Source organism: Prionailurus viverrinus, chromosome A1, assembly GCF_022837055.1.
Source record: "Prionailurus viverrinus isolate Anna chromosome A1, UM_Priviv_1.0, whole genome shotgun sequence".
Lineage (NCBI taxonomy): Eukaryota > Metazoa > Chordata > Mammalia > Carnivora > Felidae > Prionailurus > Prionailurus viverrinus.
Genome location: NC_062561.1, coordinates 70,165,029 through 70,183,869, shown reverse-complemented (window position 1 = coordinate 70,183,869; position 18,841 = coordinate 70,165,029). Strand labels below are relative to the sequence as shown.

At 43.4% G+C, this 18,841-nt stretch overlaps 1 protein-coding gene across 4 annotated transcripts in view; it reads right to left on the bottom strand.

Annotated features, from left to right (window-relative positions):
- The window catches only part of FARP1 (FERM, ARH/RhoGEF and pleckstrin domain protein 1), a 293,252-nt gene that overhangs the window by 63,451 nt on the left and 210,960 nt on the right, over window positions 1-18,841 (bottom strand). For all 4 annotated transcript variants that reach the window (XM_047851626.1, XM_047851615.1, XM_047851633.1 and 1 more), the window contains exons 4-9: window positions 16,473-16,515; window positions 13,919-13,997; window positions 5,740-5,837; window positions 3,689-3,803; window positions 2,664-2,811; window positions 35-130 (exon numbers count right to left, since the gene is read on the bottom strand). In XM_047851626.1, the coding sequence (XP_047707582.1) occupies window positions 35-130; window positions 2,664-2,811; window positions 3,689-3,803; window positions 5,740-5,837; window positions 13,919-13,997; window positions 16,473-16,515 (579 nt within the window). The remainder of the gene's footprint in view (window positions 1-34; window positions 131-2,663; window positions 2,812-3,688; window positions 3,804-5,739; window positions 5,838-13,918; window positions 13,998-16,472; window positions 16,516-18,841) is intronic.

The following is an 18,841-nucleotide window of genomic DNA, read 5'->3' as shown; positions in this document are numbered from 1 at the left end:
ACCTGCCCGGCGTCATCCCGCCCCGCCCACTTACATTTGCGTCTGGGCGGAGCTTGATGAGAAAGCGCTTCCTCTTGAAGCTCAGCTTGCGCACTTTCGCCCAGTTGAAGGCGTTGATCTTGGTGAAACCCTGCAAAGGAAGGGATCAGCCAGTGAGCCAGGAAACGCAGAAGAAGCAACATGGGAGGTGGCTTGCCTTGCATATAGGGACCTGCTTTTGACTGCTTGGGAAGAATGCCTTTTGCTAGAGAATTTGCTAGGATTTGCAGCTGTGGGTGATGCCTGTTCCTGGAACATTATCTTTCACTAATTATATGCTTTGGTATTCAAACTAAGGTTGCCTCCAGGGAGGGAAGCGACTGGCCAAAGGCAGGATGCTAAGAAAGATAAATAACAATAAAAACCATGGCAACCACAACAATTAGTGACCATCACTTTCCAGTGCCAGGGGAAGGACTTTACAGACCTTATCTTACCAAACCTTATACAAAACCCAGTGAGATGGGTTTGTTATCTCTCTTTCACAGATGTGGAAACTGCTGCATGAATTTATTTTAATTTGTCCAAAATCACACAGCTCACGTGGCAGAATGAGGTGCCCCACCATGTGCCTTCACCAGCAGCGACTGTTAATTTCCATAAAAGCAACACACCAGGCTGGTGGTCAACCCCCATGGTGCACACTGGTCTGGCTCCCAGCAGCACAAGCAGGATGGGGAAGGGAGTCCCGGCCTGTGGTTTGTCTTCTAGACCAGAGAACAGTCTCTGGGAAGGACTCACACATCCTCGTTCTGAAAGTCAGGTGTGATGGAACAGGGTGTTCCTGTGTCCCTGTTCCTGTGAGGAACAGGGTGATGGAGAAGTAAGGGGAAGCGACCAGACACCAGCTCCCATCTGTCCTGTCATCTCCGCCTAAATTAGAATTCCTCCAGAGCTGCCGAAACACCAGGACCAGGTATTGAAATTGGTACGAATGAAGCAATTAGGCACTGGCAAGATTAATTCCAAGATACAGCCTTGGTACACGATTAAATTACTGCGTAATTCTCAATATTTAGATTGTATCAAATATAATCAAAGCACGTTAATTCAATTGTGAGGCACTTCTTTTCCCCCCTCTATGATTTTTAAAAATGCTTAAGGGTTCTGATTTCAAAATTTAACGGTAGGACTGAAAGCTTTACATTTGGCTTATTGTCATTTTGCTCATCAAGTACTCCTATGTTATTTTGGCAGTTCAGAAATTGTTAAGAGCAATTGTTAAGCTACCTCAAGTATCGTACACTGCTTTCAAACCTTCCCTTCTTATTCTCCTATATGAAACCCAACCTCGACTCCTCCTGGGACAGGATCCTATGATAATCAGTGTCCACCATAAACATCTGATACAGGAGCAGAGAAGCACTGAGACCAATTTGGTAAAATACGAAGGGACAATATAACCAAAACCAAATATAAACCAAAATGTTTTAGATTGTGTACATATCTATGCCTTCAAAACTGGTGAAGATTACCCTACTTAAAGGCAGACACTTTCTCCATACCCCTATGAAACCAAAGCATGGATTACTCTCGACTTTGTTTAAAAGAAAAGCATTGAGGACACTTTTGGGGGTGATGAATATGTTGTCTTGATTTCATTGATTGCTTCAGGATATACATATACAAGAACTTACGAAACTGCACACTTTAAATATGTGCATTTTACTCTATGTCAATAACACCTTAAAGAAGCTGTTAAGAAACAAAAAGAAGCACTGTCAGTAGAAGAATCTAACAGTGCAACCAAGACAGCATACATTTCATGGGGAGCCTGGGTGTCTCAGTTGGTTAAGCGTTGGACTCTGGCTTAGGTCACGATCTCACGGTTCATGAGTTTGAGCCCCGCGTCAGGCTCTGTGCTGACAGCCTGGAGCCTGCTTCAGATTTTGTGTCCCCAGCCCCTCTGCCCCTCCCCGACTCATGCATGTGAGCGTGCACTCTCTCACTCTCTCTCTCATAAACATTAAAAAAATATTTTAAAACTTTAAAAAAAGACAGTACACATTTCAGAGTACAGAAAATTATGTCCTTAAGTAAAACACAGGTACGAATTCAAGTGCAGTGTTTTACTACAAAGTTACTATACTACGTGGCTTTGTAGAAATTTATAAAACTGCTGTATCTTTAAAAGTACACATTACCCTTTTCAAGTATGTATATCTGAAGTCACAAATAAGCTGACGTAGGTAAAACCTAAATTAGGTTTAAGAATCCCTAAATTTGGTTAAAAAAAAAACTCAACAGGTTAAAAAAGAGAGGGGGGAACCACATGACTATCATGTGCCAGTGTGAAGAAAGTGTTTATTTTGGGGGGTCTGAAATCCTGATTCTATTATACTGTGTTTTGAGCACAGGTCCACTGACAGAGATTACCAAGTCAATAAACACAAGCAAATCTTTGTGCATTTCCCAACCAGAGCAAGGGCAAATGAAGTAGAATCTGGAAGTGGAGGGCCTAGAAAGAAATAGAAACCCTAAGGTGAGGTTAGTTTCTCCCTGTTCACCTAAAATTAACCATCAGAGGTCTTAACTTGGCCCACCCAACGCGCAATCAGAGTTGAAGGGCCAACTCTTATCTTTCCATCACCAGGGGAACTGAGCTGTGCTCTAAGTGCTCTTACCTGAAACACTAGAATTCCCGTGTTGGCAACAGCCAGGTTGATCTTCGTACCTTCCCTGTCCTTAGCCGGGTGCAACCGGACCCCATACATCTCCAGCCTACGGGCAATCTCCAGAAGTTGGAAATCTGATTCTGCTGGTGTTTGTCCGCTGACAAAACAAAAATTAAAGAGAAAGTCCAGGTGATTTGAATTGCCTGTGTCTATTAATTTGAGATTAGGCAACTCCTCTTGGGAAATAAAAAGGCATTTCATCACAAACAATGGAGCTACCTGATCAGATGACACCCAGCCTCCCATTCATTGCAACCCAAAGTCGAGCAGCTAGGACAAAAGCCCTATTGCCTGTGTAACACAACACCCCAAAAGTCTGTCTCACATTTGCCCAGTTTTTTTTTTTTTTTTTTTTTTTTTTGGAATCTCAAAGAGTTTCCTTTAAGGTCATATAAAAGCAAAACGCCATCATGTTCAAACACGTTTTTAGTCGCTGACAATGGGCCTAAACTTGTAAGGGAAGTTCAAGGCAACACTCTGGCATACTATCACCAGGGCTCAAGTACCCTCCTTGAAAACAGCAACAAAATCAATAGGCACGGAGCATCTTTTGAAAATATTTTATTGATCAAAACAAAAAAATGGAGAGGATACAAAGGTGCTAGATTTTCATGACATTCCTACTTTGCCCCTAGTTTACCGAGTCCCTTTTCTGATTTCCTATTAACTGGTCTTATACTCTCCCTTTAATTCCACAGCATGGGTATCCTCAATTCCAGACATACCCCAGTATCACAGGAAATCAAGCAAGGATCCTAGAACTTTGGTCTTGAGCGGGGAACCTGCATTGAGAGTCCTAGGTGAGGAACAATGGCCCCCATGAACCTCTGTGCTCTTCTCCCTCACACCTTGCGTCTTTCTTCCCAACAGTTACCGTGTGTGTGTGTGTGTGTGTGTGTGTGTGTCTACACCCACCTATGCTGGAAGGACAGAGAGAAGCTCAAGGGAAACATGAAGGGACCAGTGGGACTTACATGTGGTTATGGTGATACTCCACGATTTTGTCTTCTAGCGCATCTTGCTGAGGTATGTACTTGTTTTTTGCTAAATGCTCTCTGTCTGATGCTTCATCGAAATCCCCAATCTCGGCTACCAGGAAACAGAGAAAGAAAACCCAGCCACATACAATTAATACTTCACAGTCTGTTACGTTCCTCGGGCAACATTCTCTGGCCAGCAAACCAGAAGGCAGAGGACAAGGCGATCCCAGCCTGTGGGTATCACAAGGGCTGGATGTCAGAAGGTACCCTGTGAGGATGGATTTAACAATCATGCCAACGTAACAGGATGGTCTCCACTCTCGTCTCTACCAGTTGCAAAGAAAACTTTGGCATCAACCAATTTCACCCATCCATGTTCCTGATTTGTTTCTTCCTCCCCACCCCACTGGGACCACTTCTGTTCTAGGCAGTCAATTCTAGACATGTGGACCATGACCTTACGACTTCTAAATAAGCACAGCATTTTTCGACTTTAAAAAATCAACTTCGAAACTCTTGTAGATAATAATTATTACTGCAAACCCCAAATGCTTTACCATGTCGAGAAAAGCCAATGGTAAATAGGTATAAACATACATAATATAATTTGGTAAAATAAAATAATTAAAGTTTATGAAGTATCTTGCAGTCCTAGTGCCAGAAATGGCTGGTCAGATGGCAGCCTCTTACAAATTTCTCACCTACAAGGAACAGGAGGCCCATTTTTCTCATGTAACCTCTGCATAGTCCCTAAATTGCTATGATCTGGAAATCTAAAGAAAAGACCTTTAAAGTAATAATTATACCTTAACAACACTAGCTCCAGCTCCGTTTATATCAATTTAATACCTCTGGGACAGCATGTCATTTTCTTTGAATCCTATGGTCTGTGTAACAACCAGAGAGCCCAGCTGTTTTGAGTAGAAGTGAGTGAATGGTTGCTATGACATCTCCCCTTCGTTTTGTCATGTGAAGCAGCCTGTCACACTTTGGGCAATACACTTCCACTCATCATGCAGGATATGGCCTACATGTTGCTATAAATCGCAAGCACCGAGAATATTTGCTCTGCACTGAAGAGCGCCAACTCATCTGGTTCCAGCTGGGCCAGCGGAAGAATCGATGGCTCTAGCTTCTTGCTGCCGTGGCGAATCAATAACATTACTTCCTAAGTCCGGTAGATCTTCAGTAAGACCCATATACAAAAAATAAGAAGATAAGCATGGTCTCTAGAAACACCTAATCCTATTAGGCTAAGTAATTTATTGACCACTAGGAGTGACACTTCCTACGAACCTTTGGAAATCATGTTAACTGGACGGTTATCCAAATGGGCTGATTATATGGGACTGCTTTGGATACAACGGAAATTGTAAAATGATACGACAGCACAATTTTTTTATACTAGTGCTCATACGTGTGACATAATCATCTTCTTGAAACATAATGTGCATATTCGATTTCAAGTAACTTCAACAAGTTACTTCTGCCTTGGCCAAGAAGAAAAAAAAATGCCCAGCTGGGTTGTCAATATGCCTTAGCATGAGTACAATCTAATTTATCCTTTGCCTAGATTAAGGAAGCAAAATATCTAGTTTCAAGCATCACTAGGATTCAGTCCAGCTTCCTGTGTCTTGGGGTTTACTAAACTTGGGACAGCAGAATACAAGAAGTGTCATCTTTGACAGGTTTATGTCTTAAGGCTAATGTACCATATTCAATAATGAATATTAAATCCAAGAACAGGACCGAACAAGTTTAGTTTACTTGACCACCATCTGTCCAAGCCTCTTCTCTGCATCAACGGAGATATCAACAAGAGCACACTAGTCCTTGAAAAGGACACAGAATTCACAGGCCAGTGTTTGGGGGGCTATGCCTGTTAAATGATGCTTTAGGGGTATTGTTTTCAATCCATGGGCACTCATGTAACAAAATAACAAAAAGACATAATTATTGTTTTTCGTGGATGTGATTATTTTCCCCCATTGACCGGATCACCGTTACTGCCAACGCGACTTCATCGAGAAACCAACAGGACTTACATTGTACAATGTGTGAGATCAAGAGAGCCGCGCTGGTATCATTGCACGTCAGCCTGCCTTGAGCCAGATCCTGCTTCACCTGCAGAGCAAACAGGTACCTGCGGACGCAAATAGAAATGATTCGTCACACACCTAGAGGCTGGCGCCATGCAAAGAGGGTGGGAGGTTTGGTGTCAAAGTCAGGCTCACTTCTGACAGCTCGCCCACACTGTGAGGGACTAGAGAAAGGTATACAAACCAAGGAAAAGAAAGCCTGTGCCGGCTGGAATGAGTTCCCAGTACCACTGACTGCGGTGTAAATAGTCATACCTCATTCAAAGGACCAGGAAACACGCGGTAATCTTTTCACATGATGAGTAACACATTTTGTTCTATGGCTGTACCTCTCCATACAAAGACCTAAGACGGAGCACCTGAATGGCTCAGTCAGTTAAGCTTCCACTTCTTAGTTTTGGCTCAGGTCATGATCTCATAGTTTGCAAGTTTGAGCCTTGAGTCCGGCTCTGCACTGATAGCGTGGAGCCTGCTTGGGATTCTCTCTCTCCCTCGCTCACTGCCCCTCCCCCACTCACTCTTTTTCTCTCTCTCTCCAAATAAACTTAAAAAAACAAAACAAAAACAAAAACCCAAGGCTGTATCTTACCACTCTATAATTTTTTCAGGGTATAATTTTTTTTCCACAGATCAAATATACTAAAACATAAGGCTCAGATAATAACAATAGCTTATTATGGTTAGGAACAGCTTTTTTTGCCAATGGAATTGGAAAGACAAGAGTGTGTTTTTTTGTGTGGTGTAATATTCACTTAGGTTCTTCCAAAAGCCTCAGTTACCAGATCTGTAAAACTGAATTTAGTTTAAAGTTATATTTTCTTTATATTGCGGAATAAAGCAAGTAAACATTTTTTGGTAAAAGAGAAGGGGTACTTATTTTGAGAGAGAGAAAGAGAGAGAGAGAGAGAGAGAGCATGCACAAGCAGGGGAGGAGGAGGAGAGAGAGAGAGAGAGAGAGAGAGAGTCCCAAGTAGGCTCCTGGCTCAGCACAGAACCCTGTGCAAGGCTCATTCCTACAACCCTGGGATCATGACCTGAGCCGAAATTAAGAGTCAGACACACAACCAACTGAGCCCAGGTGTGGCAAGAGATAAGGTATTTATAAATAAAAGAAATTAAATAAAAAATAGTGCAATGTAAAAACTGATTTGAAAAAAATCAATATGAACTCCTAAATTTTCTCCATAGAGAAATGGTGGATTTCAGGTATCTGGTAAGGAGAGGTACAAAGTGGGCCTGAAATATCGAGTGATGGCAGAAAGCAAGGCAGCTTTGAAATATACATGGGCTGTATTAAAAAAGCAAAAGAAACATCTTGAAGGGATGTCCACTCGCCAATGCTGTGGCAACGTGAGTAGCAACAAGAATAATTAAAGTGACTCAAAACACATGGAATTGATGAAAATTCTTGAGTTCATTTCAGTATTCAATGAGAAAGCCAGAAAATGTATCACCATTGGAGACTACTGAAGCAATTCTTTATTCAAAACTTGGTAACCTAACCAAAAACTTGAGTCTGGAATCTGCCTCTCTCAATAGAAGGGGTATTTCAGGATATACAGGAAAATGAGGCAAAGTTCTTTACAGAAGTATGCCAACTCATAATAACAGCAAGAATCCTCATTCCACAACATCTAAAGAAATTATGGACTCTGGCAAGCACTGTGAATCGCTGTAAAAACCATTCAGGAGATTGGACATTTGCATAAAGACAAAGTAACATGACTTTGCCTCACAATGGCAAGATCAGAACATCACCACCCTAATTCAATGATGAATCTTAGCACCATTCATGAAATAGGAACTTCACATCACTTCTGGTAGATTCTGGCCAAAAATATTCAACTTGATCCATCAGGCCTATAGAACTAACTTCCAGTTTTCTGGAAATGCAGAGGATAGAGGAAGAAACTAAGTGGCACCACAAGGAAGAAGTCTGACAAATTTAGAAGGTAGGATATTTTAGAGTATAACTGGTCCTGTTTCTTCAACAAGATGGTATCATGAAGAAAAAATAGGGAGGGACTCTGCTAGAGTAAATGAGGTCCAAAGGACATAACCAAGTGTGACTATGGCCTACAGTGAATCTCGTTTTATTTTTTAATGTTTATTTTTATTTTTGGGAGAGGGAGGGAGGGAGGGAGGGAGGGAGAGAGAGAGAGAGAGAGAGAGAGAGAGAGAGAGATTGAGCACGAGCAGGGGAGGGGAAGAGAGAGAAAGAGACACAGAATCTGAAGCAGGCTCCAGGCTCCAAGCTGTCAGAATGGAGCCTGATGCGGGACTTGAACCCATAAACAGTGAGATCATGACCTGAGCCTTAGACGCTTAACCGACTGAGCCACCCAGGTGCCTCATGAATGTCATTTTAGATGAGTACATACAAATGACATTTATGGGACAAATTTGAGTATGGCCAAGATATTAGATGAAATGAAAAGTACATACATATGTGTAGAAAAAATCAGAAAGGATATCACACTAATGTATTAACAATGATCACCTCTGGGGAACAGGAATACAGTATTTTATCTTCTTATACTTGTTTATCTGTATGTTCTAACTTTCTATACTGTACATTTGCTATTTTTGTAATAATGAAAGGTTATTTGTAATTTAAAAAGGGGGGGGGGCTTTTTTAATTAGACCAACCACAGAGGGTTCTATAAAAATTAAATAAAGTAATACATGGAAAGCACAGTGACTAGAATAAAAACATTCAATAATGTTAGCAAATTTTCTCTTATAAAAGAAAAACTAGGGGCACCTGGCTGGATCAGCTGGACTTTTGATCTTAGGGTCATGAGTTCAAGCCCCATGTTGGGTATAGAGCTTACTTAATTAAAAAAATAAGTAAATAAAATAAAAAGAAAAAGGGGTCCCTGGGTGGCTCAGTCCATAAAGCATCTGACTTCGGCTTAGGTCATGATCTGGAGGTCCGTGAGGTTGAGCTCCTCATCAGGCTCTGTGCTGACAGCTCAGAGCCTGGAGCCTGCTTCGGATTCTGTGTCTCCTTCTCTCTCTGCACCTCCCCCACTTGTGCTCTGTCTCTGTCTCTCTCTCAAAAATAAACATTAAAAAAAAAAATAAAGAAGAAAAATGAATTCTCTTTAAGTTATTTAAGAAATTCCATTGTTAACTAAAAAACCAAAACAAAACAAAACAACCTCAAGAGCAAACAAACAAAAAAACCTACGAAAGCTACAAAGGCAATTCTGTAGCCAGCCCCACAAAAAACCCAAAACAAAAAAACCCCACAGATCCACTCGTCGATAACCGTTGGCCTTTACCCAGCCCCTTATATTTATTCTTGCTCTCACGTTCTCTGTCTCTGGAAAGTCAAAGGGAAGAAAGGCAGAGAATATAAAAGAACCAAAACATCAACATATTGGTTTACAAGGCAAGAGGCAGTATAAGCCATCTTTCTGGATTAGGCAAGGACTATTTTTTGAGCTGAACACTTCTTACAGCTACAAGCTTTAATCTTCTATCTGGTTAATTTTTAAGTAGGCGGCATAAAAGCATCACACTGTGAATATTTTACCATCCACCAGTTCAAACACAGGGTCTTGTGTTTGCGGAGAAGCGTTCAGGGACGGATCAATGGTCAGAGTCTGACAGGCTCTGGGGACTTTGGCTGATGGGCTCATGTAGACTCTCAGTCAGCAGCGGTTCTGAAAGCCCACACATTTAGGCACAGGGGAAGTGGCATTTTGAAGACCGCAGTGAGCCTGCAGTCCCGAATCATGCGGAGTCTCCCTGTTCAGAGGCCCCTGTAATACAAGGAAGACCTTCCTGGGTACTGACTGTTCACTTCCTAATGACAGCTATAAATCTTGAGCAAGCTGGCTTCGATGCTAACTTTAGAGATTCAGCAACACCTTTCGTATTATAAACGGAAACAATCCCCATCAAACACACAGGAGCTAAAGGCTAGGTTGAACTCAGCAGGCACTAAATACAATTAACTGAGTGAATGCTGAAAATGCAAAGCGCTCAAAGCAGAGTCAGTCCCCGGCACAAGGGTGGGTGTCAGGAGAAGGGGATGATGGTGCCAGGGCTAACGAAGAGGGCTTTTGGTTTCCAGGGATCGTCAGAGTTACAAATCACACCAATCTGATGCCTTGCTTTAAATGGGTCTATTTTAATTTGTTTCATCTTAGCCTGGGAGGTCTTAGCCTTTCTTTTCGTATTCAATGGAAAGTAACTTACAATTTCTCTGCCAGCCTGAGGAACCACCTCAGGCCTTGCAAACACTGCAAGTTCTCAGAGGTCTCTCTCCACCCCTAGATAGGGCAGAGCCAAGGAGAAATGGGATCCTACTGAAGATCACATGCCCAGAGCAAAGTGTACCAAAGCCCTATAGCCCAACAAGAGTGACTCGGAACTCTGCGATGAGAAAACGTGGCGAGTTCTTTTCCAAAGACCCCTCCCTAGCTGTTTAAAACCTGCACCCACGACTCACTACTTTTCTCTCCCTCTAGAGGCCCGGGCCCTAGCAGCAATAGGACACAACAGCCGCTGAAAGTGCAGTTCAATAAATAGAAAGGAATTCAGCTTCTTGGTTAACAGCAAAGTGCAATTCAATCTGCTTTTTGTACAAGCGGGAAGCTGAAAGCTATTCCTGAGGCCCCAAGAATTAACCAGAGAGCTAGAGTCCCTTTTAGTCGGCTGAACTGTAGGCCTGCCTCTGTCCCCACATCCCTCGCCTGAACTGCTGTCTACACAGAGCTTCTCCCAAGCCCTCCTGCACTCCCCATCTGCTACAGGAAAGTGCCTGGACCTCAAAGGTCACATCATTCAATTTCTGCTTACACGGGAATTTGAGAATGAGGGAGGCAACACATCGGATCTGGAAGGTCCCCCTTCCCGCTACACCTCGTGACAAAGTCAAAAGCGATGGGGAGCTTCTAAGTTTCATATCAATTTCATTCGCCCTTGCACCAAAAGGATTCTCTCCTTGGAAAAGATTTTTAAAATGTCAGTTAACACCGGGAGCCAGAAAACAAAGACAACAACACAACCCTAAACAATCCATCCGTTGAGCCCGGGTTCCCTGAGGAATTGACAGGTTCCACCGAGCAGCCGGCAATATCCCGGGCACACTTGGCTCAATGGCCACAAGCAGTATGGAATTTTAGAAGAAAAACCCGAATAGTAGAAAACCATGGGGAGCCTGGGTGGCTCAGTCCGTTAAGCATCCGACTTTGGCTCAGGTCACGATCTCGCGGTTCGTGAGTTCCAGCCCTGTGTCAGGCTGTGTGCTGACAGCTCAGAGCCTGGAGTCTGCTTCACATTCTGTGTCTGTCTCCCTCTCTCTCCGCCCCTCCCCTGCTTGTGCTGTCTCTCTCTCAAAAATAAACGAACACATACACACATAAAAAAGAAAACTACAAGCCTCTGCAGACAATGATTCACAAGAATTGAAAAGGTGCAAAACTCAAAGCAAACTGGAATGGAGACGGGGAAAAAAGGATTTATGCCAACTTCATAAGCAGGACAGAGGCCCAGTGACATGCAGGATGCAAAGGCAGGCTGTTGACCAACAGCTGGACTTGCCTTTAGATTTATGTCAATAGTCTGAGCTTCAAGCAATGCACGTTACAATGAGAAGAAACCCAGCCCAGAAACAGAGACACGGTAGCCCCAGCAGTGACACCACAGAAGACTCTGTTGTCACTGGCCTGTCTTATGCATCCTGGTGTAGCAGCCCAGCTGTGTCTCCTCTACGTGAACCGTTCTAGTCAACCGTGCATGCTTCCCAAAAGGCTGCTGGCTCCTGCAATCCCGGGCTACATAACAGCTTCATCGATTTGAGGATTATAAGTATAGGGAAACAATTAGCAGCAAATCATTCAGAAAACTGAAAGCCACGGGAAGACGTGGCCTTCACTTCTTCCTGGAACTCCACATTCGTGTCCCCAGTGCCCTTCCGGACACCGCCACGCGATGTCTGGTTGGCATCTCAGACATAAGCCGGCAGAACCAACCTCCCGACTCTCCACCCCTCAGTCATCACCTACTTCCCTCCACCCTTTCCCATTTTAGATGCCACCAAAATGGCCAGCCAGCTGCTTAAATCAAAATCTAAGCATCCCTCTGTCTCCTCGGCCTCCACCGCCAGCCCGTCACCACGACAGATGGACCCCGTTCTCCAGCACGTAGTCCAGCATTTGCAGCCACCCTTCTCTGCTTCCACGCCTGCCACCTCCTTTGCTGCCACCACTGTGGCATGGACAACAGCAATGGCTACCTCACTGGATTCCCAGCTGTCACTGTCCCCCACATGGCAGCTAGACTTTCAACCCCATGAAACATTTGGCCTCTGTCCCACCTCACTGCACTTTACCCTCTCCATTCCTGCCATGCCAGCCTTCTCTTAGGTACAGTTTGAGCCTTGAACAACACAGAGATTAGGGCTCCAGCCCCCTGCACAGTCAGAAATCTGCATATAACTGTTGACTTCCCCAAAACGTAACTACTGTTGACTAGAAGGCTTGCCAATAACAAACACGATTAACACGTATTTTCTAAGTTCTATGTACTGTACACTGTATTCTTATGATAAAGTGGGCCAAAGAAACATGATGAAGAAAACCCTAAGGAAGACAAAATACATTCACAGTCCTTGTGTTGTATCTACATAAAAAAATCTGCACGTAAGTGGATGTGTGCAGTTCAAAGCTATGTCGTTCAAGGGTCAACTGTATTTGAACATCTGGAACTTGTTCCTGCCTCGGTCACTTCCCAGCTGTTCCTTCTACCTGGAAAGCTCTTCCTCCAAAAAGGAGGGACAGATTCTCATCCCTTCCTCAGAGAGGCACCGCAGACTGAGCCATCACAAGCGGTGCCCTGGTCACCTTCTATCACATCCTTCTCCTTCAGTTACCCATAGAGCCCTTACTGTTATCTGATAGTTTCTGCTTCATCAGTCATCTTGTCTGCTCCCCTGAGGGTCAGGCTTGTCTTTTCACCACTACGTTCCCGGTGCCTGGAACCGTGCTTTGCACACAGTGTCCACTTTGTAAGTACTGCTGACTGAATGGCTTCACCCCTTTGCTAAATGATGGTCAACCACCCGCAGTATCCAAGATCCTGTCCTCTGTACCAAGAGTGCAGAGAAGGATGTGACAGGCTTGGTCTAATCAGCTACGAGACTGAAAGCCACGGGGCGCCTGTGTGGCTCAGTCGGTTGAGTGTCCGACTGAGGCTCGGGTCATGAGCTCATAGTCTTTGAGTTTGAGCCCCACGTCGGGCTCTGTGCTGACAGCTCAGAGCCTGGAGCCTGCTTCAGATTCTGTGCCTTCCTCTCTCTCTGCCTCTCCCCTGCTTGTGCTCTCTCTCTCTCTCTCTCTCAAAAATAATAAACAAACATTAAAAAAAAAAAGCCACAGGTGGCAGGGCTGTGGCTGGTCAGACTAATGTACCACTTGTAAGAGCACTCTTGAAAGGGAGGCATTGTGTGTTCACACATTCCCACCAGACTCTGTTCTCCTTTAGCATATGTGCGTCTTGTGCAAATTATAAAATTGGTAATAATAAGGGTGATGATGGTTATCATTCAGAGCATCCCTACTGGTTCTGGCCACTTTATGTATACGACTGCTTATCCTCAAAACAACCGTGGCCAAGCAACCAGCGTGGTCGCGCGGACACAGGGGAATTAGCAGAAGCGCAGAGGGAACAAGTAAATTGGCCAGTCACACAGGGACAAGGGCAGGCCTGACTCGGTGCTCACGCTTCTCCCACTTAGGCCAACTTTCAAAGAAATCGATCTTCAGCTCACGTCCAGTCACCCATGGCAGCCACAGAGAGAAACGGAGTTAACATCTTGGTCTCATAGGGTCTGACTTCCCCAAACTGTCTCGTGATGTGACAGACAGAAGAAGGGAAATATGACAGCAATAGGTTATAAGACCAGTTCACAGCACAGCTTTGCAGAAACCCAGGATTCAAGGAAAATGTGGTACATTCTTTCTCCCCATGTTGGTCAGCACCATCGGGAGCACGGAGCAGATGCGGGTCAGGTAAACGCTGTGAAAATGCTGAATCAGTGGACAGAGAACATTAACTTTCTCTTCTCCTCGGCACCCCGTGGCAATAAAGAGCAAGTTTCTAAACCACTAACCTTGTGAGTTCTTCCTGGAGTTGTGTGTGGTCAGGTGGAAAGAATTTCACCACAAACTTCACAACAACATGCTTTGGCCCTAAAAGGGGGCAAAAAACAGTAGAGCATTTTTGATTTGTTTCAAATGCAATTAAAGAAAAAGACTTCGGAAGGTATATTATACAGCAAATAATGGATCTCATTCCAAGCCACCAAGAGTCCATCTGTTGACGTCCAGGTCGCTGAACAGGTAGTTCAGTTCCTAATTCATACTTCCATATTGCAGGGAGACAGAGAGCCCTTATAAAATAACGTTTTGACAAAAGTATTTCATTCAGGTATTACATTTTTTCTCTGAGGACTTAAACTGTGCCCGGATTTTAAAAACAGGCATTCGTCTTCAAAAATTTATCAAATTGGCCCTTTCAGTCAAAATACGGGCTTTCGACAATGAGGAAATAATGAAAACGTAAATCGGTTATACAATTTAGTACTTTAAATGATCTACAAGGTACAGCTTCCACTGTGTCCATCAAATATGTATGAGCATCTATGTGTCAGGTGCTCCCCGAGCGCTGGAGAAAAAACATCAACACGACGTGACCCTGCCCTCGTCCAGTCAGCAGAAGCCCTTATAGGTGTCTTATAAGCCATCTTATGGACGAGTTCAGGCAAAATCAGGAAGCAGATCTGGGGTGGGTGGACAGGGAGAAGATCAATGGGATGGGTCACTTGTCAGAATTAAAATGTCAAACAGATCATAATAATTTGTAACCTGAATCAGAGCTTGTTTTGAGGTACAGATCAAATTTTATACATATATCTACACACATATATTTATGCTCAATGGAAGAGCAGTCTTGTAGGTTCTACCATTTGGAATGACAGCAATGAGTTTATGTTCTATGAAATATAAGGTACGATAACGAAATCCAAATTTTAACAGCAGTTGTCTAAAAGCAGAAAAAAAAATTTTTTTGCTCTGCCTTCGCTGTCACAAAAAACAGATGTTGTATTATTTTATGATAACATATTTAAGTTTATGAAAAAAACGCAAAAGCGACAGGAGGTGAAGATGTAGGCAATATATACAAAATGAGGAGAAAAACAAGGCACAGAAATAATGAAGCCCGGAGACACTGGGCCCCCTTTCCCTGACCACTCACTCTAACAATTAATAGAAACCCTCGCCTGTCAACTCTGGATCATAAAGTAACAATAGCAAAATGGGGAAGAACAGGAAAAACTATGCTATATCCTCTCCATGGGGATCCCCTGAGGCCACGCAGATCCTTAGAAAACCCAAAAGTAGGAAGGTGCTATCCCCCAATGCACAATGACAGCTTCACACAGCTAGCCATAGCACGTGGAGACGGAAGGAGAATCCTCACTCCAGGGTGGACCCAGCAGTGACAGACACGGTCTTCCGTCTGTATTTGGCAACGGGCTAAAAGACACCTTGCCACAGTGAGCATTTCCCAGGAGGTATTGCAGGGACACACGTCATCATTCTGGATGCTTCGCTTCCTCCCCCGTCAGGCCTAGGGGCTTCTCCCAGCATTGTGCCCCTACCCTCCGGCCCCCGCATGCTCAGGTCACTGGCCAGCCACCCTCGTAAATGTTAAACAAACAATGCCAGTTTCATTGTCGGCATCAATAATTGCTTAATTTAAATGACAGAAGCTCAACATCCATTTCAAGTGCACGGGGGCCATCCAGACACCATGTGCCTGTTCAGTACAGCCACAAAAATTGCTAGAAGTGGCCCAGTGGGGCTTCTTAATCAGACATTAAAACGATCCCAGCAAGGTAGTGTGGAGCTTCAAGCTCAACTAATGGAATGCACCTCTGTTACTACCCTCAGACTTTTGCCCGGGCTGTGGCTGCAGTGAGGGGGCATTTGGCATGAGTTGTCTGACTCTGCGCTTGACCTCAAAGTGGAGAGGAGGGAAACGGTCCTGGTCCTGGGGCACAATGAGAAGGGACAGAGAAAGCGAGCCTTCTTCCCTCACTCCTCTCCTAAATCCTCCTTAATCTTCCCCAACACACACTGTAAATGCAAGCCAGACTCCCTTCAGTCCTGCCTGCCATTCACACACACACACACACACACACACACACACACACACACTTTCAGGCACTTTATTTTTCCAAGCAACCAATACTTGCACTCTGATTTCACAGGCATTGAAGAGGCAGGACAGAAAACCTAACATCAATTTTATGAATACATGGTTGCACCTTCCCCTTCAAAAGTGACAGTAACAACCTCGGACAGAGACCAGGCAAGCTCAATTAGTCTGGAGATTAACAGCATGCTCTAGTCGTTAATCAAAATGAGGTTTGATTTTCCAAGCAAGGTTTTGATTACCAAATTGTTAAATATTAATACTGCAGAAGAGACATTTTAATGGCACATGGATTAGTGGATGAAAAGAAATCACGGGGCCAAAAAAAAAAAAAAAAAAGAATCTGTGTCACCAGTGTGCTGGATGCCACAGGGCAAACAACGTCTAGGAGGAAAAAGTCTGGCTTTATATTTAACATCACTGTTAAACACATGGTGTATACTTACTTCTAATCTGCTTGACAATAGGTTTTAAGAGATCCAGCCACACCTAAAAAGGAAAAAACAGATTGAGACAAATTCTCAACGAAAGGATGCAAGTATTTGGAGGCTTGACTTGGAGCTGTTTAAAATCAAAATACTTTTTGAGTATTCGAGACCGTCTGTTCCTATTCTCTGCAGGATGGCGTATCTTCCATCACTGACCGCTTTTATAGTACAGATCCAAATTTGCTGGCATTATCCCTGAGCTCCAAAGCTACAATCTCTCCCAGACTCAAATGGTTAACTATGAATGTGTCTCCTGTCATCCGCAGTGTTCCACCAAAGCTAGCCACTCAGCAAACACGGATGCACGATTGCATGTGTGGCTACAAGCTGAGTGAAATATGCAAGCTCCTTAATGAAACAAAATATGTGTACATACACGCATTTACAGAACAGTTACAGAACAGCACGTCTTTGAGGGATATGGGAAGGGATGTTTAGAATATTACCTCTGCACTGGGTACTCTCCATAAGCTTTTACCTCTTTAAAAAAAATTTTTTTTAATGTGTATTTTTGAGAGACAGAGATAGAGTATGAGCAGGGGAGGTGCAGAGAGAGGGAGACACAGAATCCGAAGCAGGTTGCAGGCTCTGAGCTGTCAGCACAGAGCCTGACCTGTGGTTTGAACTCACAGACCACGAGATCATGACATGAACCAAAGTCAGCCAAGCAACCGACTGAGCCACCCAGGCACCCCACTCTTCACCTTCTGACAAGGTCAGAAGGATTTCTGCTGCCCAGGAGAGTAACCTGAGACTTGTAGGGACCAGTAATTTGTCCCGGGCTGGCAGAGCCAGGCCTGAAGCCAGGCATATCCAGCTTCAAGGGCCAGACTCTTCACACACGTGCAGTTTAGGGGGCAAGATTAAAAGAGAGAGAGAGAGAGAAACCAGCTGCCCTTATTGATAAAACATAATTTAACCGTATTATCCCATTTCACACATGCTTTTCTCTCAATTCCTGGTCATTTGAAAAGGGTTCTACTGAAGCTCATATTTGCATGTATGACAAAAGCAAGGTTAATGTGCCTAATATAAAGAGGATTTATAAGAAGAAAAACCAAATACTCCCAAACTATGCAAAGAATAACAGCTAAATGACAGAGAAAAAAAGAACAATGGCTAATGGGAAAATGTTCAAATTCAGGAGTGATTCGCCCTACAAATGCAAGTCTGAATAATCAAATACCCCTTCTGCCCATTACATTTGCATCTAGATATGCCTCTATGTATGCACACATTTGCATTTTATAATTCTCAGATTTAGCAAAGGTAGCAGAAAATGTACACTGTCTTACCTCTATTGGCGAATAAATGAATTGGTATGTTTCTGGAGACTAATTAAGGAATAATTACGAATAATTATCTAAAGCCTAAAAAAAGGCTCCTACACATATTCTTTCATCCAGTAATGCAACTTTGGTAAATCATACATTTATGCACAAAGATTTATGTAAAATAAAAATGTTGTGATTAGCATTGCTGATAGTAAAAAATTTTTACAATAATAAATGAAATAAAATAAGTCTACATTTATATGACACATTATCATGCAGGCATTAAAAATTATGTCCTTGGTGAATATTGAAGTACGTGGGAAAATGTGTTTGGGAGGTTGGAAGATGAGCGACTTCCTGTCTTCTGCCTTTCTCCATTATTCAAATTAGCCTGAAATTGAGCACTAAGAATTCTTATAATGCAAAAACTAAAAATTTTAAGTCTCTGCTTATTTAGGTTACTCTTCCCCCATCACCTTTTCAAATAGGTAAGATTTTGTTTAATTAAAAAAATTTTTTTAATGTTTATTTACTTTTGAGAGGGAGAGAGAGAAAGAGGGAGGGGCAGAGAGAGAGGGAGACACAGAATCTGAAGCAGGCTCCAGGCTGTGAGCTGTCAGCACAGAGTCCAACATGGGGCTCGAACCCACCAACTGTAAGATTGTAACCAGAGCTGAAATTGGACACTTAACCAACTAAGCCATCTAGGCGCCCCAAATTTTTTTTTAATTTAAAAAAAAATTTTAATGTTTATTTATTTCTGAGACAGGGAGAGGCAGAGCATGAGTAGGGGAGGGGCAGAGAAAGAAGGAGACACAGAATCTGAAGTAGGCTCCAGGCTCTGAGCTGTCAGCACAGAGCCCAATGTGGGGCTCGAACCCACAAACTGTGAGATCATGACCTGAGCCGAAGTCGGTCGCTCAACTGACTGAGCCACCCAGGCACCCCAATGTTTTTTTAATTTTTAAAAAATGTTTATTTATTTTTGAGAGATTGGGGCGGGGGCAGAGAACGCATGTGCACACATAAGCAAGGAAGGGGCAGAGAGAGGGG